The 27,282-nt window shown below is 39.5% G+C and overlaps 1 protein-coding gene across 3 annotated transcripts in view; it reads left to right on the top strand.

Annotated features, from left to right (window-relative positions):
• Nucleotides 1-27,282, top strand: part of LOC124788562 (spermine oxidase-like) — a 149,873-nt gene that overhangs the window by 85,976 nt on the left and 36,615 nt on the right. For all 3 annotated transcript variants that reach the window (XM_047255850.1, XM_047255836.1, XM_047255843.1), the window contains exons 8-10: nt 10,952-11,033; nt 12,295-12,401; nt 24,339-24,490. In XM_047255850.1, coding sequence (XP_047111806.1) covers nt 10,952-11,033; nt 12,295-12,401; nt 24,339-24,490 — 341 coding nt within the window. The remainder of the gene's footprint in view (nt 1-10,951; nt 11,034-12,294; nt 12,402-24,338; nt 24,491-27,282) is intronic.

The raw sequence follows: 27,282 nt of genomic DNA, 5'->3' as shown, positions 1-27,282 counted from the left end.
CATTGAGTGTGTGTGTTTGTATGTGTGTATGTTGTCTGCTTTTGACAAAGGCCTTGTTGGCCAAAAGCTAGCTTTCTGACAGTTTTTTTGTTATGCCTTTCTGCAACTTAGCATCTCCACTATATGGTGAGTAGCAACTATCCTTTTCATTATATTGTTACAGTCCTTTTTGGATTTTCCATTCTTTGAAAGGGGGGAACCCATATAAAATGTAGAATTGAAACAATGCATGAAATGGCATGATGTGAGATTACAGGCAAGTGACTGTAGATGACCATATGTACATATGTAAGTGCAGATCTCCATCAGAGGGTACACCCTTTGTATCCTCTGGTTGTGCCGTATGTGTGGAGCTAATGTGAACTGTGTCTACATGCAGATCATAGTGCCTCAGATTCCATATCGATACTGTGGCTTGGTTAGAAATCTGAATCACTCTCATGTACAACAGTTAGTGCTTTAAAGTACATTGCATGTAGGACATGGGAAGCTCAACAGCAGTCTTAGCTTGAGTAACAGTCTGACCGTCAGGGACCCAGTGAAGGTTTTGAATCTTGATTTGCTTAGTTGAGCTTTTTTTGCTCTTGGTCAAGTTAAGCCCTTCCAGCGTGTGAATTGGCAGTTTTCAGTGGTATTCAAAGAGTAGTATTCAATTCCCATGGGCTCCTTTTTGTTCAGTTGTGAGAATTTTCTGCACAAACACTTTTCTCATGTTAAACTGTTACGTAAAATTTTCATTACATATTCTTTGTCAGTTCCTACAGTTTTGGCAATCAATTGAATACTCAACTGAAGGTCAGATTGAATCAAATTACCTACTTTTTTTATATTTTCATCCGTTTTTATTTTTTTATTTTAAAAGATGTCTCGGGCATGAGTAATCTTCAATATCTTCTGAGCAATTTTTGAAATGCTTGAACTACTGGAAAACTCATGTACATAAGTAAGGGTCCTTACCATAATCTTCTGTTAGTAGAAGATCAGATTCAGTAGTAGTTCTTCCAAGTTTCATGTTAAACTTCATGGCAGTTTGTTGCTCTGTTATTCCACTTATCATTTTTCCTGCAAAACAAAGTAACAGCTCTTACGCAATCAAAGGCCATAGCCACACTGATTTGTCTACAGACACCAGAGATGCTGTATTAAATGGAGAAGGTGTCACGCTTCACAGCTATTGGTCATTCATCTTTGGCACGTGCATACTTACTGTGTGACAGCATCAGTCCCATTATTTTGTAGCCACACCTTTAATGTGAAAGTATTGGCTGGAATCTACATAAGAGAATGTGAAAGTATTGGCTGGAATCTACATGAGAGAACGTCTGGCCACAGAAATGTTTAGGACCAGCTCCATTCCCAGCCTCTGCACCAAGACTGTGGACTCATCACTTTATATCAGGCAGAAAATCATCGCAGAGCAACAACCATGTGAAATATACATTGCACCCCAAGCATTTGTATATAGTATTAATGGTGAATATTAATGTCACATCTTTGCTTCTTAAGAGGCCCAGGATTCTTCACACTTCATGAATTTTAGAGGCAGAAGCACTCTATGTGTGATTTTTTTATGTTTGTTTTTAATTTGTACTACAACCTCAACATCATGTCTATAGATGGCTTCAATATAGAGCAACTCACTTGACTGCTCTGTGGGTTGCCCTGGTGGTGTCTTTACGGTTCACCTGTCACAAAGCTTCTCAGTGTGCTGTGTTATATGTGATCTTAAAGGAACTGGAGCATATGAACTATTGCTCAAGGTAGAAGCTTTTCATCTGATTCTCTTAGCACTCTTCAGGCCCTTCAATAAACGAACCCAGCAGACAAGTTGGTTTAGAACATTATACACTCCCTATTCTTCTAAAACATCAGGGGAAGAAGACTACATTCTTTAGGATATTGATGCACATGGGAATGAGGAGAATTGAGCAGAATGATACAGCAGAAAAAGAGGCCTGTAGGGATGATGATAAAGTGAAGAATGTACTGTACTTCCGTGAGTGTTGAGTCAGAAGACCATGCACCAATGGAGGAAATAGTTTAGAAAGTTAATAGAGAATAAGCTATAGATAGTGACATCAGCTATGTGACCACCTTTCTCCTTCTGCTCACAACATGGGCTGAAGTCATATTCATCCATCCCCATACAAGATACACTCCTGGAAATTGAAATAAGAACACCGTGAATTCATTGTCCCAGGAAGGGGAAACTTTATTGACACATTCCTGGGGTCAGATACATCACATGATCACACTGACAGAACCACAGGCACATAGACACAGGCAACAGAGCATGCACAATGTCGGCACTAGTACAGTGTATATCCACCTTTCGCAGCAATGCAGGCTGCTATTCTCCCATGGAGACGATCGTAGAGATGCTGGATGTAGTCCTGTGGAACGGCTTGCCATGCCATTTCCACCTGGCGCCTCAGTTGGACCAGCGTTCGTGCTGGACGTGCAGACCGCGTGAGACGACGCTTCATCCAGTCCCAAACATGCTCAATGGGGGACAGATCCGGAGATCTTGCTGGCCAGGGTAGTTGACTTACACCTTCTAGAGCACGTTGGGTGGCACGGGATACATGCGAACGTGCATTATCCTGTTGGAACAGCAAGTTCCCTTGCCGGTCTAGGAATGGTAGAACGATGGGTTCGATGACGGTTTGGATGTACCGTGCACTATTCAGTGTCCCCTCGACGATCACCAGTGGTGTACCGCCAGTGTAGGAGATCTCTCCCCAAACCATGATGCCGGGTGTTGGCCCTGTGTGCCTCGGTCGTATGCAGTCCTGATTGTGGCGCTCACCTGCACGGCGCCAAACACGCATACGACCATCATTGGCACCAAGGCAGAAGCGACTCTCATCGCTGAAGACGACACGTCTCCATTCGTCCCTCCATTCACGTCTGTCGCGACACCACTGGAGGCGGGCTGCACGATGTTGGGGCGTGAGCGGAAGACGGCCTAACGGTGTGCGGGACCGTAACCCAGCTTCATAGAGACGGTTGCGAATGGTCCTCGCCGATACCCCAGGAGCAACAGTGTCCCTAATTTGCTGGGAAGTGGCGGTGCGGTCCCCTACGGCACTGCGTAGGATCCTACGGTCTTGGCGTGCATCCGTGCGTCGCTGCGGTCCGGTCCCAGGTCGACGGGCACGTGCACCTTCCGCCGACCACTGGCGACAACATCGATGTACTGTGGAGACCTCACACCCCACGTGTTGAGCAATTCGGCGGTACGTCCACCCGGCCTCCCGCATGCCCACTATACGCCCTCGCTCAAAGTCCGTCAACTGCACATACAGTTCACGTCCACGCTGTCGCGGCATGCTACCAGTGTTAAAGACTGCGATGGAGCTCCGTATGCCACGGCAAACTGGCTGACACTGACGGCGGCGGTGCACAAATGCTGCGCAGCTAGCGCCATTCGACGGCCAACACCGCGGTTCCTGGTGTGTCCGCTGTGCCGTGCGTGTGATCATTGCTTGTACAGCCCTCTCGCAGTGTCCGGAGCAAGTATGGTGGGTCTGACACACCAGTGTCAGTGTGTTCTTTTTTCCATTTCCAGGAGTGTAGTTTCTCCAGCTATGGATTTTTGCCCATTTCTAATGCCTATACGGACAAATTTCTGCACCAAACACCTTAATAGAGTGCATTTTATGTTTTGTGGAAAGCACAGCAATAGATTTAACTGGGACCCTTTCTCTATTTTAGTGTGTAATGAGGAAATTGTCATGTGCAATTTTTAATTTTGTATATAGTTTGTACTCGGCCTTGCCACAGTGGATACACTGGTTCCCGTAAGATCACTGACGTTAAGCACTGTTGGGCTTTGCCGGCACTTGGATGGGTGACCATCCAGGCCACCATGCACTGTTGCCATTTTTCGGGGTGCACTGAGCCTCATGATGCCAATTGAGGAGCTACTCGACCGATTAGTAGCCGCTTTGGTTAAGCATACCATCGTAACAACCAGGAGAGCGGTGTGCTGACCACATGCCCCTCCTATCCGCATCCTCATCTGAGGATGACACAGCAGTCGGATGGTCCCGGTAGGCCACTTGTGGCCTGAAGATGGAGTGCTTTTTTTTATATAGTTTGTGCTGGATCATAACCTTATATGCTGTCAGTTGTAAAGGCCAATTATGTAAAGCTGTTCATCTTAGATTATCACAGAAGTGATCTCAGATCATGCTGCATTGCATATTTTGTGTACCAAACAAGATGTGCACAACAAATACCATGAGAGGCCACCACTACACAGACACAACCATTCAACTGGCATCTCTCAGCTCCCTGCAGCAGCCTCCAGAGGGCACTCATAAACACAGACCTCTTCCTGCTCCCATGCCACTTCTTCCGGTGTATCATGTACATTCACTGATCCTGTGGACAGCCAGTAGGGAACGCTCATCCACAGACTACTTCGCTTCCATCTTGTATGGGCAAACCTGGATATTCTTCCATTGACAGGCTCAAAAACACGATGCAACATGGACACTCAGACAGTTCTGCACCAGTGCTTACAGTTAGCTCAGATAGTACTCTGAAAATCCCCTTCTTATGCAACAGTTTCATGGAGAACTACGGCCAGTAACAGGATATATACAAACATTACTATTAGTGATACTTATAATATACAGGGTGTCGCAGGAGGAATGGTCAGGATTCAGAGATATGCAAATAACACTCATTTGAGGCAAAAGCTTCAGATGCATGTATGCCCTATTCTGAATGCTTACTGAGATAGAACACTCTTAATGTACATTGTTATTTTTGGAACTTTTGGCTATACACACAATGGGTTGAATCATACCTGTGGCTCAAAGACTCTTAAATAATTGAACCCAGTATGTTGTCCTCGATGGTGAGGGTTCGTCAGAGACAGGGGAACTGTCAGGAGTGCCCCAGGGAAGTGTGATAGGACTGCTGTTGTTCTTTATATACAAAAATGATTTGGCAGATAGGGTGAGCAGCAATCTGCAGTTGTTTGCTGATGATGCTGTGGTGAACGATAAGGTGTTGAAGCTGACTGACTGCAGGAAGATACAGGAAAGTTGGCATGATGAATGGCAGCTAGCCTTGAATGTGGAAAAATGTAAGTGAGTAAGAAGATCAACACAGTATTACTACACTCCTGGAAATTGAAATAAGAACACCATGAATTCATTGTCCCAGGAAGGGGAAACTTTATTGACACATTCCCGGGGTCAGATACATCACATGATCACACTGACAGAGCCACAGGCACATAGACACAGGCAACAGAGCATGCACAATGTCGGCACTAGTACAGTGTATATCCACCTTTCGCAGCAATGCAGGCTGCTATTCTCCCATGGAGACGATCGTAGAGATGCTGGATGTAGTCCTGTGGAACGGCTTGCCATGCCATTTCCACCTGGCGCCTCAGTTGGACCAGCGTTCGTGCTGGACGTGCAGACCGCGTGAGACGACGCTTCATCCAGTCCCAAACATGCTCAATGGGGGACAGATCCGGAGATCTTGCTGGCCAGGGTAGTTGACTTACACCTTCTAGAGCACGTTGGGTGGCACGGGATACATGCGGACGTGCATTGTCCTGTTGGAACAGCAAGTTCCCTTGCCGGTCTAGGAATGGTAGAATGATGGGTTCGATGACGGTTTGGATGTACCGTGCACTATTCAGTGTCCCCTCGACGATCACCAGTGGTGTACGGCCAGTGTAGGAGATCTCTCCCCACACCATGATGCCGGGTGTTGGCCCTGTGTGCCTCGGTCGTATGCAGTCCTGATTGTGGCGCTCACCTGCACGGCGCGAAACACGCATACGACCATCATTGGCACCAAGGCAGAAGTGACTCTCATCGCTGAAGACGACACGTCTCCATTCGTCCCTCCATTCACGCCTGTCGCGACACCACTGGAGGCGGGCTGCACGATGTTGGGGCGTGAGCGGAAGACGGTGTGCGGGACCGTAGCCCAGCTTCATGGAGATGGTTGCGAATGGTCCTCGCCGATACCCCAGGAGCAACAGTGTCCCTAATTTGCTGGGAAGTGGCGGTGCGGTCCCCTACGGCACTGCATAGGATCCTACGGTCTTGGCGTGCATCCGTGCGTCGCTGCGGTCCGGTCCCAGGTCGACGGGCACGTGCACCTTCCGCCGACCACTGGCGACAACATCGATGTACTGTGGAGACCTCACGCCCCACGTGTTGAGCAATTCGGCGGTACGTCCACCCGGCCTCCCGCATGCCCACTATACGCCCTCGCTCAAAGTCCGTCAACTGCACATACGGTTCACGTCCACGCTGTCGCGGCATGCTACCAGTGTTAAAGACTGCGATGGAGCTCCGTATGCCACGGCAAACTGGCTGACACTGACGGCGGCGGTGCACAAATGCTGCGCAGCTAGCGCCATTCGACGGCCAACACCGCGGTTCCTGGTGTGTCCGCTGTGCTGTGCGTGTGATCATTGCTTGTACAGCCCTCTCGCAGTGTCCGGAGCAAGTATGGTGGGTCTGACACACCGGTGTCAATGTGTTCTTTTTTCCATTTCCAGGAGTGTATTTTTCTGCTTGGTGCAGTCATGCCATTTAAATATCTGTGCGTAATGTTGCAAAGCAATATAAGATATAACGAGTGTCTGAGAACTGTGGTAGGGAAGGTGAATGATCATTGTCGGTTTATTGGGACAATTTTAGGAAAGAGTGGTTTATTTGTAAAGGAGACTGCATATAGGACACTGGTGAAACCTGCTCGAGTATTTGGGATCCATACCATGTCGGATTGGTGGAGGACATCGAAGCAATTCAGAGGCGGGCTGCCAGATTTGTTACCAATAGGTTAGAACAACACTTAAGTGTTACAGAGATGCTTTGGGAACTCGAATGGGAATCCCTCAAGGGCATGTGACATTCTTTTTGAGAAACACTATTGAGAAAATTTAGGGAAACAGCATTTGAAGCTGATTGCTGAACGATTCTACAGCTGCCAACATACATTGCACATAAGGACTGCGAAGATAAAATACAAAAAATTAGGGCTCTTGCAGAGGCATAGAGACAATTGTTTTTCCCTTGCTCTATTTGCAAGCGGAACAGAAAAGGAAATGATTAGTAATGGTACATGGTACTCTCCACCATGCACTGTATGGTGGCTTGCAAAGTATGTATGTAGATGTAGATGTAGAAACAGAATGGAAAATGTTGTGCTGAAGAATTCAGACAATGTTGAAAAGCTTTAAATTGGAGTAATCACAAAGGGAGTCACACAGGGTTCAATTTTGGATCTACTCCTATTCCTGTGGCAGAAAGACATTCTCAGCAATAGATTAAAAGCAATAGGAGGTTGGGCTAGAATAAAATGTCAAAGAGATTGGGTGAGTGAAACACGTATATACATGCCACTAGCCCAAAAACAAATTTACATTGACAGTGTTCTATAGGGCATGTGTATATATGAAGTTTTTTACTTCAGATGAGTGTTACTGTAATATCCCTGAATGGTGATTATTCCTTCTGAGACATTCTGGATAGCCTGCCAAGAGATGACAAAATTACTTAGGTACCGTAGTGATAAGTTTAGGACATCAAATGTCGGGCATCAAATTGTATCAAAGTTAGGTACCATTTTGTAACATACCCTCAATAAATGTTAGCTCTTATTTCTTATTGTGTTGCCACATATTTGTTATAGTGCCACCCAATCAGACAAGTGTTTGATAATCGTAGGGTGCAATGATCACCATTAAGGAACTGCAGCAAGGAAACATTTTTCTGCTTGTGTTAGTGTTTGGGCTGAATTAAGAGTAGCATTCAGTTACTACATCCACAAAAATATAAACATTAACCTCAGATTACATTGTCATGAACTAGGATCATCTTTGACTGGCAAAGTTTCATTAATCAAGTGAAATTCTGTTGCAGGATGTAGTCTATCAATTGTGTTATTGTGTAAATATGTGAAGGTACCTTTTCACAAAAAATTACACTAATGTTTAAGTCATCTTATTATCCATAGTTTTATATGAGTGAAATTTTGTAAACCATTGTTTGACGTGTCTCCGGTACTCCAATCAAGTGATTAGCTTATGTATGTTATGAGACAAATCACAATTAAAAATTCACTTCACTATATAGTGACACTACAAAGGAACAGATTTTGCTTAGCATAAATACAAATAGAAAAGATTTAAATAATAAATAAGTTATTGTAAACACTCCAACACTGCTGAAGCTCAAAACAATTTTTTTGGTCTGTAAGGTTAGAATGAGGAGAATGCTGGCAACAAAAGTAATGAGCACAGATAATAATTGCTCCCTTAGAAATTATTGAAGACAACTTGTTATTATGTGAAGAAGTTTATAGGTATTTCCTTGACACTTAGCAGCAAAGTAAGAAAGGGAAATTTGTGCTATATGCAGTGAATAGTCAAGTATAGGGTGATTGACAGCAGCCAATAATGTCTGAATGTCTCTTACAAAAACTGTCTCTAAGTTTGAATAGAAGTAACTACACAATTCATTTTAAATTTTTCACTACCAACCATGTGCTTAAACTACAATGACAACTACACAACCATTGATAAACAGAAATAATAAGCACATTTAAGTCAATTAGCAAAGTCAGGCTTCTTGGCTGATAACCAATTTAAGATGTGCCTTGATAGCTCAGTTGTAGCATGCTAGTCAATAAATGTCAGAGTTGTGGGGTTTGACTCTAGGTCAGACCTAAGCCTTTTTTTTTACCTTTGGCAATATTTTTATGTGCAAAATGCTGACTTGCATAGTGTTTTTGAGTTCACATTAAATTGTAAGTCCCTATATATCTGGGCGGGTAAATTTTTTCAAAGATCTGAGGAAGCCGAACGTATACCACCTTTAATAGGCACCTGCCCAGTCAGTCCTATGATGATCAAACCAATTTACAGGTTGATTACATCCATAAATAAGCACACAATGGAAGTGTATACCAATGCTATTTCCCTGTCAGATTTTTCTTTAGCATTGAATAACAGTGGCTTTCAAACCTACTAAGTATTGAAACTTTCATCCGCAGAGAAATTACCTAACCACATGGTTAATGGTCACAATATGTATGCTCAGCGAACTTCTGATAGCCTAACACAACACCACAGTCATCTACAGTTTGTCTTCACAGTCAAATTGTCCGCACCATCAAATAGTAATGTCAGGTGGCTATGAATTATCAGCTGCTAAATAATGTGTTCTGTATGTCTACAATACTGTTTAAAAGAAGTTATGTCAACTCTATGTTTTGAAGCCACACCACGTGAATACCCTACTTGCTGTTTCCTAGTGATGTGAGCCATTGTGTTGGGCAGCATTCTGTATTCAAGAGCCGTACTCAGATGATTATATTGTTTCATTTTTTTACCATATTGATACCTAACTATTTCAATGTTTTTTGCCTGTGGAATAGTTTTTTGAAGAAATGTAGGAAGTTTGATCCTCTTATTTTCCTCCATCTTAAATAATAAACAATGTTTGTGTAAGGTATACTGTTAATATCAGCAGTCAAAGCGCAACAGTTGTTGATAGCTGATTTAGCTGTCTTGTATGGGGTTAAATGAGATTAATGCTGAATCTTATTCATTTGAGCAAAGTTTAATGTATGAACTGGATTAATTTTTGCTGTTTTTCTGTAAAGACCTCAATGTTGACACCCTAAAATCTAACATCATTATCTGATTAAAAAGTTTTTTATTAAGTTGCAAAAGTTCACTAATAAGTTAGTGGAGTTATGGTCTCTCCCGATGTCATGCAGAGAATAGAAAAAGCTTTTACAATTTGTGAAATAATCATAAAATAGTATCCAGTGATGCAGGAAAATGTTTACTTTATTATAATTCCTGTCGTGGACCACAATGTTTATTTGTAGCTAGCATTTGTAACCAGGTACAAATAAACATTGTGATCCAAAATGAATTACAATAAAACAAACAATAAAACAAAAATCCTTTATTATTATTGAAATGGAAAAAGCATATTACTGAGCCTCTCAAACAATTAAATTCAGCTACTTTTGCTCTTTGTATAATTGCTAATCAGGAAAACAAATGAGTTAATCTCTCGACAAATTTTACATATACTCAGTAATCTCTTATGGGGGTAACCCTCCACTTACAAAGAAAGTATTGATTGCACAATAGCAAGCAGTAAGAGACCAGTGTGCTAGCCACTGTGCCACCTCGCTCAGTTCTCTTCCATGAAACAACTCCACTGTTATAATATAATGACAAGGCTGAGCATACCACATTCCAGTTCTCTCAAGAAAGAAAACTCCATGGTAGAACCATGATTTGAACCTAGCTCCTTAGCATTGCAGTCAGACATGCTGATCACTCACCTATGGAGGCAGAGAGATAGAGTCACAATAATGGAATTGGTACTATTTGGCACCACAAATTTTGATAAGGATATTACAACTTAGTGAAGAGACATTTACTAATACATAGTTTAGATAATGGTGTAATGTGGCATACATGGTATCATTTTTTTCTGAACTTTTGGTGTTATTTCAAGGAAATTCACTGTGCCTCTTGAATGTGGATTAGCAAAAGCCAGTTTGGGAAGAACAGGTGAGACTGACCCTTCTGAGTGTGTGTATTTCTATTTGAAGGTATTTATTCAGATGCATACATACTTCAGAAAGAACAATCTGCATATAGCTGGAATATTCTCTTCTTATGCCTGAGGTGTATTTCCCCAAATCTGTGGAATAGCACTAAGACATACTTACACCTGGAAATGTAGTAGGTTTTGCTTCAAAGGACACACTGTATTATGACACAAACATAAATAATCATTGGCATTTTGTACTCCTTACTTTAGTACCACTTGGTAATAAATTTTGTTATATCTCTTTTGACTTAATTTACCTCAGCATATAAATATAACAGCTTTTATTATAGCAATGTAAAACACCCATTTTGTGTTCTTTTTAGGTCACCATACACCACAAAACAGCTCCCGATGGCTGGTACCAGAAGCTTCCTGCATCCAGTGACAAACACGAAGGGAAAGGAGGTGAGTTAAACCAAGCTAACTCAACTGAGTGTTATTTTATTTGGAAAAAAAAAGAATGCGAGGTATTGAGAGGTTATGTGACCCTTTACAATGGTTACAAAATTATGCCAAGTAGACCATTGAGTTGACTGTACAAGCTACTGTTGATTCCATGTCATAAGGATATTACATTTCCTTGGGCTTGAATACATGTGCCAATGAGCTGTTGAAGGGAATATCTTCTGCTTCTGAAATAAGCTCTTGCAAATGATGCTAATTGCTTTCAGATTGCCAATAAATGTCTGTTGAATTCGTAGGTGGTCTCACTCTTTTTTTTCCCCTTCGTGAGTCAGAGTACCAAAGTAGGTACTGAATAAAGTTGCACAGTAGTAAGACAATTGACTCATATTCAGGAGGACACTGATTAAAATCCCACTCAGCCATTCAGATTTAGATCCCCCAATCATTTAAGGTGAATGCCAAGATGGTTTGTCAGATTTCACCCATTGCCTACTTTAAAAGGAAATACAATACTGCTTTAACATGTTCCATGTTACAATTTGTTGTATACTTGTACCTCTTAAAGGAAGTATTCCATATGTTGTCCTTACATTTGGATACAGTACTTCACTCATCCATACAGTGAGTTACAAAATCTTCAAACAACCATGGATCACCTCCTAAATCTTGACAAGACTGTATGATTTGCTGTCCCAATTCTTCAACCACAGCAACAGGAATGCCACACATTTTCTTTTGAGTTGACCCCAGACAGATAGTCCAGAGGATTCTCTCTCTCTGTTTTTCCTTTAACTTATTCCATGACTACTCACTTCTCTTCCATAGTTAATTGTTGGTCTTTTTATGAGAACTTGTAGTTTGGTGCCCCAGTGGTAGAGGTTTAAAAACTAGAGCTACAGTTGTGTTTTCTGCCTTCTGCTATCACTTCACTATATCTTCCAGTGTATGAATTTTGATGAGATAATCATTACAGAGTAGATGTAGATGTAGTTATCCAGTTTCTGGAATCATTTATTACATTGAATTATTCCTGTTCTATTTTCCTCCATTCCTGTGTGAGAGAGCTCATGAAAAATTGTTTATTATTAAAAATGCACATGAGACATTTTATGTACCACTTTCTTCCTCTTAATTATGTATGTTAACACTCAGTTATGTATAGTAACACTCATAGGTACTTTGAATGATTATATTTTACATGCAGTTATTTTCTTCTCAGGTCTTACATTTCTCTCTCCAAGCTGCTTTATTTTCTTTTCAGGTCTTACTTTTCTCTCACCAACTTGCCAATTTATGTGATCATTCTATTATAAATACTGCCATAGAAACAGGTTGGAAAATAGCAGACTATATCCTTAAATCACGCAGGTAATGTTTCTTTCAATTTCTCCATTAAATTGTTTATTCATTTATGTATATTATTATTAGTATTCTCTAAACAGCTCTTTCACATAGCTCTTAAATTTTCTGCTTGTGGTTATGAGGCATGTGTATTTCTTCCCTCATATGTTCTTGAACAAGTGTGTATGAGTGGGTTGTTATTCTTGTGCATGCATTTTGGATCTATGCTACATATTTTTTAAAATATTGTATATGCTTAAATAACTGAATGATTGTCACCACAAAACTCATCCACAGAAATGGAAATGGTGATGCAATGTCTCATCCTATTTGATTTATGTCTCGAAACATTTTGATATGGGTTTCCAATACAGAAATGCAGCAAAGAAATTTAAAATTCCCAATGCAATGTACCCTGCAGAGGTAGGCTGGACATTGGTTGTTAAATACATATGTAGCCATAAACAGTAAAACAATGAAACTTCCTGGCAGATTAAAACTGTGTGCCGGACCAAGGCTTGAACTCAGGACCTTTGACTTTCGCGGGTAAGTGCTCTACCATCTGAGCTACCCAAGCACGACTCGCGCCCCATCCTCACAGCTTTACTTCTGCCAGTACCTTATCTCCTACCTTCCAAACTTCACAGAAGCTGTTCTGCGAGCCTTGCAGAACTAGCACTCATGGAAGACAAGATAATTCGGAGACATGGCTTAGCCACAGCCTGGGGGATGTTTCCAGGATGAGATTTTCACTCTGCAGCAGAGTGTGCACTGATATGAAACTTCCTGGCAGATTAAAACTGTGTGCTGGACCAAGACTTGAACCAGGAGCCTTTGCCTTTCACAAAGGTCCATTGGATATGGTTTCAGGTCATCGCTTGTAGTGATTGAGGGAATTCTGACAGCACAATGGTTTGTCAAGGAAATCTAGCATCCTCACGTGTTACCTCCCATGTGACAGCATTGTGGAGCCATTTTTCAACACACTGCACATGTCTCTCTGAATTTTCTGTGTGATATTGAAGTACTCTTGTGGCGAGCAAGATCTCCAGATCTGTGCACAATATAACATGTGTGAGACCAGCTTGTTCGTCGATTCTGTCCCAGTGCCAGGATATAGGATATCAAGGACTAGGTACAACAGTAGACAGTTGATGGTCAACTTGCCTTGGGAGAGGATATAACAGTTTTAAGACACCCTTTCCAATCAAATCAGTATATGCATGAAGACCAAATCGGGTGCAACACCATATTAAGTGGGCTCATACTGCCAACCTATGAAGCTTCATATCATTTTCTCCTAGTCTTCTGCATCTTGGAGTAGCTGGCCCAATGTTTGGTTTGTCTGCACTGCAGGCTAATTCAGAATGCTCTTTCTTGGAAGCAAAACATTGGGCTTGCTTCCCATTGCCTTCTCCTGTATTCTGGAAAAATAAAGAAAGATATAAAGGACTAAGTACATGTGGTTGTGATCGGCAGTAAGGTCTTGGTTTCTCCTTCATAAGCAGATAGGACAAACCAAGAGCTGAAGTAGGCAGGGTTGTTAAATATAGGCAGAGTTGCTAAATACCTGAAATATGACTATCCTTCAGTGGTTTTCTGAAAGAGTTTCTATCTGCTACCTTATTTTCTTTGTCAGGCAGTATATATCTTGGGAGAAGACCATGAAGGTAAAATTAAACAAATTTGAGCTCAAAAACTGTTGATCCTGCACAACACTCATGACAGGATCAGGAAAGCAAGGAAGTGACAATAGTGAATAAAATGTTCTCACTTTCCCAGCCGCGTCAATTCGAATAAAATCCTCGAGCTTTCGATGGCCATCTCTGCCATCGTCGTCAGTTCACTGACTGACAGTAGTATATGAAGTACTCTAGATGTAAATGTACTAACTCACACCCAAGTGCTCTGTAGGCACTGCCCTTATGAAATGACAAGTTTACATACCACTAATGAACTGCCTTCACAGTTTTTACTCTACTAGTAACACGTATCATATTTGAAGTTTTTATGACTCTTCATGTATTGTGCCGGGTGTTTCAGTTGGGTAGAACATTTCCACAAGGAACAAGGGTCCAGATTCAAATCCTGATCCTGCACACATTTTTAATCTGTAGGAATTTTCACAATATTGTTGCAGTGATGTGGTGTCATTCGAGAATTAATGTGATATATGATTGAATCATATTTGTATTAAAGCTTTTATGCATGTATCACCGGTCCATAAAAACTGCAAGTTGAGTGGATAAATGAAAACTCAACTTTTTGAGAGGCAGCCTATCATAACTGTGTCATTACATGTATGACTGAAAGCCATGAATAATATGGTTTACACATTTGATTTACTTTTGTTGTGTGGTTTGGAACATTCAGGGAAACTGAAATGATTAGGAAGTTCATTTACACCCAAGGTTTTTTAGGATGTAAAATATGATAACACTGATAGTGTATTTTTAAAGAATTTTAATGCATAAGGATTGTTTTAAAAGTAATTATTTCCATTACTTCTTGATTTATAAGTCATTTTGAGCGCTTGAAATTGTATGTTCTCCCTAGTGTGGACTGAGTGTCAGATCATTTCGACTGAAGACAGAGGTATAGGTGTCTGCAATAGTGGCATCATTTACAAGGCTCTGTTACAACTGGCAACCTTTAATTAAAATTTTGGGCAATGAAAATGAAATTCTGATAACATTCGTTTACATCCACATGTAATGGATGGAAATCTTGATCTGATAAGTTAATTGTTGGGTATTTTACACAAAATTCATGTTGAAGAAAACAATTGTTGAACTACTGTAAATGAGTGGGTGATGAGATATTGATGATGAGCTTGTACTTTTGTACAACATTGTCATAAAATCATGTAGGCCAAAAAACTTGTAACATAAAATCAGCATACATGTGAAACATTCTTTTACATTACATTACAGTTTCTATGACTGCTTTCAAACTGGGTAAAATGAATAGTGTTTAGTATGGGTACTCAGTGTTAAGTAACATCTTCCCATAACAGTCTAAACTTATGAATAAACTTGGATAGATAAACTTACATAATAATAGAATTTCTTTTCATATAATTTCATCCCATCATAAGAAAAGAAATAAACTGATCTGGCAGTTGGTTAGCAAAGATCTGTTCCTGATGATGGTGATAAAAACTGCTGGCTTTTAGTAATAAGAAAAAAACACTTTTATAAACAAATATGTTGTGATAGAGGGAAGACTTACCATACAGTGTAACCTTTTAAACTTATTGTTGTTGAGGTTGTTGCTTCTGTCCTAAGACTGGCTTGATGCAACTTTCCATGCCATTGTACCATGTGAAAGTCTCTTCTTCTCTTCATAACTACCTCAGTCTGCATGCAATTGAATCTGCTTAAAACCTTGGTCTCCTCTACAATTTTTACACCCCACACTTCCTTCCAGTATCACATTGACAGTTCCTTGATGCCCCAGGATGTGTCCTATCAACCAATCCCTTCTTTTAGTAAAGTTGTGCCATAAATTTCATTTTTCCTCAGTTCAATTCAGAATGTCCTCATTTGTTATTCAGTCATTCATCTAATCTTCAGCATTCTTCTGTAGCACCACATTTTAAAAGCTTTCAACAGGATAGCAAATGAGGCTTCTCCATTAATTATTGTCCTTAAATTCTCCCACATCAGTAGTGTGCCAGGCATGTCCTTTCTGCTCAATGTCAGATTTCTCCATATCTTTTACTGAGTTTTGATCTTCCTCTTGGTTTTTTATCTCTGAATTTCAGATTGTACAATGATCTTGGTAGCCTGTTAGCATCTATGTGCTGCGGCGAGTTTATTTTGTCTTACAACTTGAGCCTGTTTTTGTTTTTCCTCAGTTTGAATTCTCTCTCTATGTCCATCTGACCAAGGTACAAACAAATCTCATCTCAGCTGTATAAATTCTTCTTATGGTCCACGTTTACAACCATATGTCATAATTGGCATGTAATACGTAAAATTTGGTACTTTCTTGTTCTGTATTAGGTGTTTAACTATTTCATAGAAGTTACTACCTGCTGGAAGTCTGTGAGCAATTTCTTTGTCTATGGAACCAGTATTAGAGACAACATTGCCCAGATATATGCAATGATGGATCGTCTGTAGCTGTTTCCCCTCCATTTTGACATGTCTGATTGGTTGCTCTTTTCTTTTCATGACCATTACCTCATTTTTCTCCTGGCTGTAGAAGAGACCATATACTTTAGCAGCTTCTGCCCTGGTGTTTATTTGATCTTGAAGGTCTTCCTTATAATTGCACCACAAACATATGCCATCAGCAAAAAAACATGGATTTTGCTTTTTCACCTCTGATGGATTGGTGTACTTTTACCTGGATCTCATTCATTTCAGCAATGAAAAGGAGAGGAGACAGAACTCCACCTTTCCTTAATCCATATTTCATGCAAAAGGTTTCAGCCATTCCTATGGGTGTTTTAATTGTATTGAAGCTATCTTCATACAAATTCTTGACCCTATGTAACTTGTCATCCTCTATTCCAATTTTCTTTGGAGTTTCCCACACCTTTTCCCTGTCTATGGCATCAAACACTGCCTTTGTATGCAGAAAGGTTAATACAAATATTATGTTCATTTCATAAGGTAGCCAAACTGGAGAATTACTGACTGTTATGTCCTACATATTTGTAGTGGTTACTGATGAAATTAGCATATATTCTGTGGGAATCTGCCTGTTTTTATTCATCAGACTCTTGGAATAAGTATGAAGAATACCTACTTCATTAAAGGTTTCATATTTTCAGTTTAGTCCTTGAGGAATTATTGTGTTAAATATTACATCAGAATTCTCAAACCAATTAAGTTGTACAATTAAGGTTGAAATAAAGCTTTCATTAAAAGCATACACTGCAATTTTTTTTATTTTTATTATTATTATTATTATTATTTTACTCCCATGGTATCCAGTGGGAGGAGGGGAGGATGAGAGGGTTGGGGAGAAGGGTGAGTAACCAGTGGTTACCCAGGCAGGTGTTTATGATTGTTTCAGTACAGCGGTGGATATTTTTATCTACTGGGACTTGAATATACTGTTGCTGTTCCTATCATATATTTCCTAAGAAACCTGTAGCACAAGTGTTTCCAGAATTTAATTGTGTATATTAAACTGAAATGCTTGCAATCTGTTTTCTTACAAGACTGCATGTTAATGCTTTCATACTGATAGTACATCCCTCTTTTCATTAGTCTGACCAGTATGGTAATGTGCTTTTACTTAAGCTTCACTGATGTTGAGGCATTCAGGGTTTATTAAAATCACAGCACAAGACTTCATCCATATTTGGTCTCTGGTGCATGATACCAATTGTAACTGCAGTTTGTGTGACACTATATGCTTGCTTAACATACTGTTGTTTGCAAGTTAATGTTTGTTCTTTCTCTGGCTTTTGAATTCCCAGAGATGTCTGTGAATGGATCTTAAATATGCTCTCAATATTTTGTTACCTCATATTGTGCAAACAATAACCTATGACTTTTTATGACATTTACTTTTTATGAGGCAGCTACTTACTAAACCAGTGGCAGAATTAATCTACTGCTGGATTATGTTTTCTAAATTGCAATGCACAAAATTATTTCTCCTTATTTGTTGCTAAAAGTTCAGCATGAGGGTGTAATGAAAAGTAATGCCTCTGAATTTTTAATGTCAAAACACTTAAAGCTTTTTATATAGAACAAACATTGTTCACATTCTACAACTTTATTCTTCGTGTTTACATATTTATTTCCCAACATAGTCACCCTAGCGACGAACATGTTTCTCCCAACAAAAAACCAGTTTGTTGATACCATTACTGTTGAATGTTCAACCTTGTTGTCAGAGCCACAACCTCAATGCTTGCTTGCACTACTTCATCACTATCAAAGTGAAGTTGTCAAATGTATTCTTTAAGCATTGGGAACAGATGAAACTGGGAGGATGTTGGGACTGTGAGGAGAATGATTGATTACAGTGAACCCGAGGTATTGAACAGTTGGAAATGTTGTGACACTTGTGTGTGGTCTGGCATTTTCATGCTGAAGGAGAGTGTGCTCCATGTGTGAGTGAACTCACCCTAGTGACAAACACATTTCTCCCAATGGTAAATCATTTTGTTGATACCATCATTGTAGAATTTTTGACTTTGTTGGCAGAGCTGCAACCTCACCTCTGCTTGCACCACTTCATCAGTATCAATGTCAAGTTGTCAAATATATTCTTTAAGTTTTGGAAACAGATGAAAATGGGATGAGGCCAAGTTGAGACTGTGAGAAGAATGATCGATCACAGTGAACCCGAGGTGTTGAATGGTTGCAGATGTCACAACACTTGTGTGTGGTCTGGCACTGTCATGCTGAAGGAGAAGATGCTGCTTGCATGGGTGAACTCTGTGAATTAGAAACTCAGTTACAGCATGCTGTTTCTCATGCACTGACATGATTACTGCCATGTTACACACTACAATTCAGAACCCTCTAATGACAAAGGACTGCAAATATGTAGACATGAAGAATAAAGATGTAGAATGATGATAATGTTTGTTTTATTTAAAAAAAACTTTAAGAATTTTTACATAAAAAAATTCAGAGGAATTACTTTTCACCACATCCCCATATATTAATCATTTTCAAGATGAAAAAAAATGCAGATAAGAATTGGAAATAATAGACAGGGCTGCTATACCAACTTGATAATAGTGGATTATAGTAGTCACTAGGTCAAAGAAATGAACAAACAGTTGGAAATAAATTGACATGGAAATGAAGGATAGAGAAAGGCAGAAAATTAGTAGAAGAATGAGAGGCTAAGGAAATAGGAAAACTAAACAATGGAAAATAAATAAATGTAGATAAAAAATTAAGAAAATGTGAAAAAGTTAAGAGGAGATGACACATATATAGAAAAAGAGGAAAACAGCATGTGAAGGAAGCTGTTGGAGAGATCTTACATGGTAAAAAGACAGAAGAAAATACTATAAGTAGAGACTGTGTGAAGTATGAGATTCATACTTGTAGCAGAAAGTCGGCTTCGTTTTCCAAGACTTAGAATTATTGATGGTGAAGGAGGGAGGCAAATGATACTAATGGAGAAACCAGGTACCTATTGCTATGTACCACAGCATTTTCAAGAGCAAGGTATTCATATTAAAAGAAAACATATTTTGTCTCTTTGCCAGTTTATTGTAGCTGAGAGATGTTTGGTATAGTCATAAAATTTTAGTATACTAAACAAGAATTGCCATAGACAATGTGAGTACTATTTAGTTTGTACTGCTGGTATTGGATGGTGATTCTACAACAGGTTGTCTCTGAGACAGTGATTTAGTTCTGACATCAAATGTGTCAAATTGTGACAATCCACTTAAATGATTGCCAGTTCTCATGATTGAGAACTTTTCCTTAAGTATTAATTTTTATGGGGGTCATACCATAAAATATGTATGCTGTCGCAACAGTGACCACTGTCTGTACTTGTAATTGCATTACGCTTTCACTGTTTCATGTACCTGTTCTAACTGTACACCAATAACCCATAGCCACTGCAATTCAGGGAGAGATCCCTTTGTGTCTCAATTAATTCCATTCAGCTGAATGAATGAGTAAATAATACACACACAGCAGATATACCTATATAAAATTAAAATGCAAATTCTAAAATAAAATAGTAACAAAATATTATGTTCCACATACTTATCACATATCAGTGTGGCCAAAGGATAACTGCTCCTTAACCAGTGTATCTAGGGAATCACTCTCACCCTCCCTAAACTGTCCTTCTCATTTAATACACAAAATGCATATATTTTTCGCATTCTTTTGGGTTTTTAAACTTGGATTTAAAATCCCGGTCATGGCTCAAGTGCTTTATAAATTCTGTGAATAAATTTTTCACTACCACTCATTTATCAGTAAAACGTAATACATGCAGCTAAGCTGCCTATGTCCAGTCAGTGAGTATTTTCTGGAATGTGACAGCAGAAACCTGCATTCTCCATCTAACACTAGTACTCCCATATTCTAGGGACAGGAACTGGCTTTGGAACATGTATTTGTCTCTTACCATCCATGTGGGTTTCGCTTAATAGTAATTTCTTTCCCCTTTCTTCTTAAGCACTCTCTTTCACATCTTTCCTTTCCCTACCATTTCTTTGTTTTGGTACATGCTTTCTTTCTCTATCTTTATGAGCTATTCTCTTTCTTTTCTTAATGATTTTGATGTATTGTATTTGTTTCCTTTTCATTTTCTTATGTATTTCTTTGTTTGCTTTTTCTTTTCTTTTACATTTCTTGGTATAGTATTTTCTGTTACCTTAATGTATCATTCTTTACCTTACAGAAATACCTTAAATTGATTTTCTTAAAAGCACCAAAAGCTTGAGAAATGATGCCCATTTTCCCCAGTTACCTTCCTTTGCATGTCTTCTTTTCCACATAAAGTAGAAATGATGTGCTTAAATATTTTGGAATGTGTGTGTCTGAAAAGTCTCATTACATAAAGATTGCACTATTAATAATAATGATGAAATTAGTCATCATTCATCCTTCCCCATTCACTGCTATTCATGCATGATCTTATAATTGTATGATATTTGCTCATAAATATTACTTAACCATTTATCTGAGAGTGTGACTTGGATTCAGGATGATGTGATGTCATCCTGCACCTGTGTGGAATCAACATGAGACGAGTTGATTTGCAGCCTGGGCTTTATACAACAGCTGCCCCAACCTAATTGTGTCACAGCTTGTGTGATGTCACAAGTGTGAGTCAACATATTATATACTTATAACATAGAATTGTAGATGTATGGTGGCTTCCCAGCAGCTTATTTCTAACAGTGTGTTGAATACTAATATTTTGCTACATTAAAAAATTCAGGCTGGAATGTAATAATATAATGAAAAGGATTGTTGCTACTCACCATATAGCAGAGATGCTGAGTCACAGATAGGCACAACAAAAACACTGTCAGGAAGTCAGCTTTCAGCCAACAACCTACACACAGACACACACACACACACCCATTCATGCAAACACAACTCACACACACATGACCTCAGTCTGTGGCAGCTGAAGCCAACCTTGTTGTGCTGAAAGCTCACTTTCTGACTGGCTTTTTGTTGTTCCTATCTGTGACTCACCATCTCTGCTATCCTTTTCACTATCCTTTTGCTACGTTAAAAAATATAGAAGTACATTGTTGAGAGAATAATGTAATAAACATATATATATATAATATGTGCATGTTTCAGTTCAGTACAGACATCGTGTAAAGGTCTTGGGTAGTAATACTGAAATATAATGAGAAGAAGTAATATCTTAATGTGTCCAGAGCTGTGTCAGTTGTAATTTGATATTTGATAAAACAATGGAAATGTCATATTGGCTGTTTTTGATATGTTGACTTGAATCATCAACATTTATGTATCACATGATAGTTTGGACAGCCAAGAGAAACATCATATTGTTGAAATTGTGATCTTCAGTACTCCTTGTTTGATGATAACATATTTTATTGTTATTGATGGTTTTTCTCGTTATGAAAGCAACCATCATTTTACCAAAGTCAGTGGACAGGTAGTAAGTAATCATGACCAACAATATCTGACTTTCAACTGTAGAGAGAAGTTGTAATCGCTCAAATGAAATACTGGTTTTGTGCTAACGATTTTTATTGGGTTTAGTGGAGTAAACTGACAATACCATGTTTGTCTTTGTCATGCTAGTGTAGAATGTGTCATAAAACCAGCTAAGTGCAAAATCCATGTGTTTCACTTGTTTATTCACAAATATAAGACCTTATATTTTCTTTCATACAATTATTCCCCTACTCTTTGCATATGTACACATGATTTAAGGCACAGTTTTGAGAATTTTTAGAAACTTGTAAGTGTTGTGTTTAAGATACAAGGGGTAGTCAAATGAAAACCAAACACCCACAACAATGGGACCATAGAATGGTTCCATTCAAAAGTAATCACCACATGCATTAAGAAATTTATTCCACTGGGAAATGAGATGATAAGTTCCTGTTTCGTAGAATGTGGTTGGCTGCTGATGGACCCACAACTGCACCCACTCTTGCACTTCTTCATATGTCAAAAACTGTCATCCAGACATGTCTTTCTGCAGGTTGGCGAAGATGTGAAAATCACATGGCGACAGATCCAGGTTGTACAGAGGCTGTTGCAGTATTTCTCAACCAAATCACTAAAGCTTAGCCTTTGCCTGGTTGGCAGAATGGGGATGGGCATTATCACACAACAGGATGATTCTGTTCAACGGCCAGACTGATTCTGTCTGGCAGCATTCCAACAACCTGAGGGCAAATGGAAAAGCCAACAGTGAAAACATCCCACATGTCTCCTGCCAAACAAATCCAAAGCTATTCACACAAGTTCCGGGTAGGTCACGATGACCTTCTTCTTCAACTGCAGGGGCCCTCTGCTAGTCAAGTTTCTCAAGTGTGGAACCACAATCACTGTGCAGTGCTATAAAGACCCTTTTTCAGAAATTGTGACATAGCGTAAAAACAAAACACCCAGGAATGCTGTTGGACGGTCTTCATGTTGTACAACAGTACCCACCCTCACACTACCAGTGGTACAAAGGCTATGCTTAAGTGATTTGGTTGGGAAATGTTGTAACATTCTCCATACAACCCAAATCTTTTACCATGTGATTTTTATGTCTTTAGTGACCTGTCAGTTTCAGTCAGACAAGGAAATGCAAGAGTGGATGTGGCTGTGGATCTGTCAGTGGCCAACTGCATTGTACAAAACAGCAGTTGATCATCTCATCTCCCACTGGGATAAATATCTGAATGTGTTTGGTGATTAGTTTCCAGTGAAACCATTCCATGGTCTCATTGTGGTGGGTGTTGTTTTCATTTGACTGCCCCTTATATTTTGTAATACATTTTATATCTTACCACTCTGTCAAAAGCTTTAATATAATCTATGAATGATTTCTTAGTTAATTGCTAGTGGCTATACTGTAGTAGTTGAGCTTTCCCAAGACAGCAATACCATATCGGATTGCAGATTTGGAGTAACCATCATAAGACTACTTGCCATATGATCAGGTCAGGTGCAGTTGGTAGTATATGCACTGCAAATGCAAAGCTGGTTAATTAGGTTTCTATGTTCTCACTGTGTTTGTGCTAGTTCAAATCTTCATCTAAATTAGCCTAAGTATATGACTAAGTCAGTTTCTTCTACATGTTAATGTAGACAATTTTTAATTTTTTGTTTCTGAACTGCATCATGTAGGCTTTAGAAATGCTCAAATTCCACCCATAAGCTGAGTTTCTAAGCTACTGAGAATACTGATTGATTATCAGCTCAGGAATATTTTCTGCATTCTGATTTTCAACTAACCCAGAAATATCATCTTCAAACAAAGCTGATGGGGGCCTGATATTTACTGATAAATCATTCTCATGGGAAAGAAACATGACTAGGCCTAATATAGAGCCTTGTGGAATACCCTGTTATATTATTTTCCAGTCAAGGATTCTTGCATTATTCTCCTGAGTATGAACATTGTATCAGTTCTAGATAATTCACGTAAGAAGAGATTAAAATATTTTACTTTTTAATGACTGGTGTTTAATTAACTCTACATCAGCTATAATTTATGCATTTTATGTTTAACATCCAGTTCAACACCTTGTTTTGTATCTTCATAGCCTGTATTAAAGACTCCTCAGCAAACTCCCATCTTACTTGCGTGACATCTTTCAGTGGCAAATTTGTAGTATTAGCTGTAATCTGTAGGAGCTTTTCAGTGTTTATATAACATCATTTAGCAGAAATTTTCATCTTCCTCAGTTATCCTATTTCTGTTTACTGATATTTTATGTTCCATAATTATATTTAAGTGCAATGACTGAAATACATAATAGAGTTGTTTCTTCAAAATGCATATATTTGCAACTTTCAGATCTGAAGACACTGAAAATCAGCACCTGACACAATTTCCTACAAATGAGTCACACTTTCACAAAGTAGCTATTGTTGGTGCAGGAATTTCTGGTCTTGCAGCTGCAAAAAGTCTGATTGAAGGTGGGATTCAAGATATTGTGATATTGGAGGGTAAGTACCTATGTGTAGCCTCTTAGTCAAAACAAATACCATAGTTTGAAATGAGAAAGAAATAGAACAATGGACTTATCTTGGATAGATGTGGTCAGCACACTTCATACAAGAAAAAACTGCTAGCTGGTAGAATGGATGACCTGTGTTTATGTTTAGGAAATGGAATTCCTAGTACTGACAATGGACACATGTAAAACCTGAAACAAACATTCCAGTTTTCAGAATAGATAGCTCCTTCCTTGGGTAGGAAAGAGGGATAAGTTTAGGAAGATTATAAAGCAAGTAGTGAAATTTTTAGTGCTGCCGATAGACACATATAAAAGTAGAAGCAATTATTCCAGCTTTCGCAACTGATAGTTCCTCATCCAGGGAGGAAGATTTGAAAAGAGGGGCAGATCACCCACACATCAGGTTGAGAGAAACACTTATGTTGTGAGGAGAAAGGGGTGACAAAAGTGAAGGAGGACATCAGAGAGAGTGGAATTTCGAAGATAATGCTATGGTAAGCATTATGCCAGCCTCATTCCAGACATGATGAAAGACAGAGTGGGAGGTAAAAAAGAGTGAGAGGAAGAGAAATCAGAACTTGGGAGTATAATGGAATTAAGAACTTGAAGGAAGGCAAAAAAGGAACTGGAGAAAACCAAAAGTTGTGTGTGTGTGTGTGTGTGTGTGTGTGTGTGTGTGTGAGAGAGAGAGAGAGAGAGAGAGAGAGAGAGAGAGAGAGGTGGGAGGAGGGAGGGTGGGGAAGCAGTGAGCGGAGGACATGAAGGCAAAAAAATAAAAAATAACAAAGTAAAATAAATTTCTGAATAAATAAATCTTCAAGACAGTTATTATGTGGCCATTCATGTGCTCAGCCTGTTTAAAAAACCTGCTTTGCAGTGACCACATGCCAATTGATAAACAAAATGTGTGATTTCAGATGTTGCCCTGCCTTTCATGTCATGGGATTTGCTAATGATGAGGCTAGAGTAAGTGGTAGTGAATGGGTTCATGGGCCAGGTTTTGCAACAGGATTGACTGCAGAACTAAGAACCTTAAAGTAGGGATTAAGGTCTGGGAGTACAGTTATACAAAAATGTTCCGAAGGTTAGGATGACAATGAAAGCCAACAATGGATGGTGTGTGAAGGTTATCAGAAAGAGTTGATCTCATTTCAGGACATGACCCGAGAAAGTCATGGCCTTAACTGAGTAATGTACTTAGGCATATGAGGGCAGGATCACACTGTGCGACAAGGGTGTTGCTAATAAGTGTTTTGGAAGTTGGAGCTGTATTTGTTGGAGGGTGAAGGAGAAACTTCCTGGCAGTTTTTTTGACAAGGTCTGTGAGGTAGTTGCAGGATAGGAAAGCCTGGAAGAGCTTGTCAGTATAGGTGTAGAGGATTTGTTGGTGGAACAGATAAGTTTGCCACAGGTGGCTAAGCTATAAGGAGCATTTGATGCGGAATGCGTGACAGCTGTCAAAATTGAGTTACTGTTGTTTATGGTTTTGTTTTAAACAGACTGAGGTGTGGATGTGAGTAGTACTGAGATGAAGATCAATGCCAAGGAAGTTGGCTTTGGGTTTTAAATGGAGCAGGTTAATTTGAGTTGAGAGAAGGAATTAAGCTTTTACAGAAAGTGTAAGTTCATACCACAAAAATGCCATTGATAAATTTGTGCTAAGTCAGAGGGTCCAGCTTATGGGTCTTGAGAATGCTTCTTTGATGTGGCCCATGAAAGGTTGGCTTAGGATGGGGCCATACTGTTTCGCCTAGTGGTTAATGTACTTCCTGGTTTGTTTGTGGCTTGGCTTCAAATGTAAAGCAGTAACAAAAAGGGATGACGTTGGCTAAGGTAAATGAGGTTTTAGGTTGTCTTTCAGGTGGCAGAGGTAATGTTCTAAGACTGAGAGGGCATATGTATATGTCATGTTGGTGTAGAACGAGGTCACATCAACAGTGAAAAGGAGGGTTGCAGGTGTGATGAGGGTAGAAATGGATTTGAGTTGTTCCAGGAAGTGATTGGTGTCTTTTATGTAGCATGGGAAGCCACTGCCTGATGCATTAGAAGTGCTGGTCTACCGGATATGGTGGTGTGGTGTCGATATAATCACAAGTTCTTTGGACAAAAAGTATGTGATGATTCAGTCTGTTTATGTGACTTGTTGTATATACACATGTAGATGCTTGTACTTAAATATACATCTGTATCAAAATATAAAGTGGAAGTGTTTGATTTCGGGATGGTAACCAATCACATTCCCACAGTGGCTACGGTAGTTCTTTACTGTATTTTGGGATATCGGCTGTAACTGCTCTAGGCAGGGTTTGATGCTCACTCTTTTAGCATGGTTTGGAATTAGTTGGTGAAGAGGTACTTTCATTTGAGGTCATGGGTATAGGAGGTTTAGTATCAGCACTGACAAAGATACTAAAAGAGGCAAGATCTTTGGCAATGACAATGTGATTGAATTTTGGTGTTGAAGTGAAGGTTAGGCCTTTGGAAGGAGACAGTGTGATTGATATTTGGTGTTGAAGTGAAGGTTAGGCTTTTGGAAAGAATGGTTGAGAGGTGTAGGAAAGGAGGTATTTGAGTTGATTATGGCTATGTCTGAGCTAGGGTGGGGGATGTTTTGTGACTGGGAGGTTAAATTTGGAGGCCTGGCTAGGCTTGTTGATTAGGAAAGAGAACGGAAGGGGTGTCGCGTGTGACGTAGTAGATGATAAATGCAGGAGAGGAAAAGAGGAACACAACGTTACCACTTAAGAGATATTTGCTTAATAGCGTAGATAGCTTGCAGTG

This window comes from Schistocerca piceifrons, chromosome 1, assembly GCF_021461385.2.
Source record: "Schistocerca piceifrons isolate TAMUIC-IGC-003096 chromosome 1, iqSchPice1.1, whole genome shotgun sequence".
Taxonomy (NCBI): domain Eukaryota; kingdom Metazoa; phylum Arthropoda; class Insecta; order Orthoptera; family Acrididae; genus Schistocerca; species Schistocerca piceifrons.
Note: the sequence above shows the minus strand (reverse complement) of the source record. Positions and strands in the feature narration are given on the sequence as shown.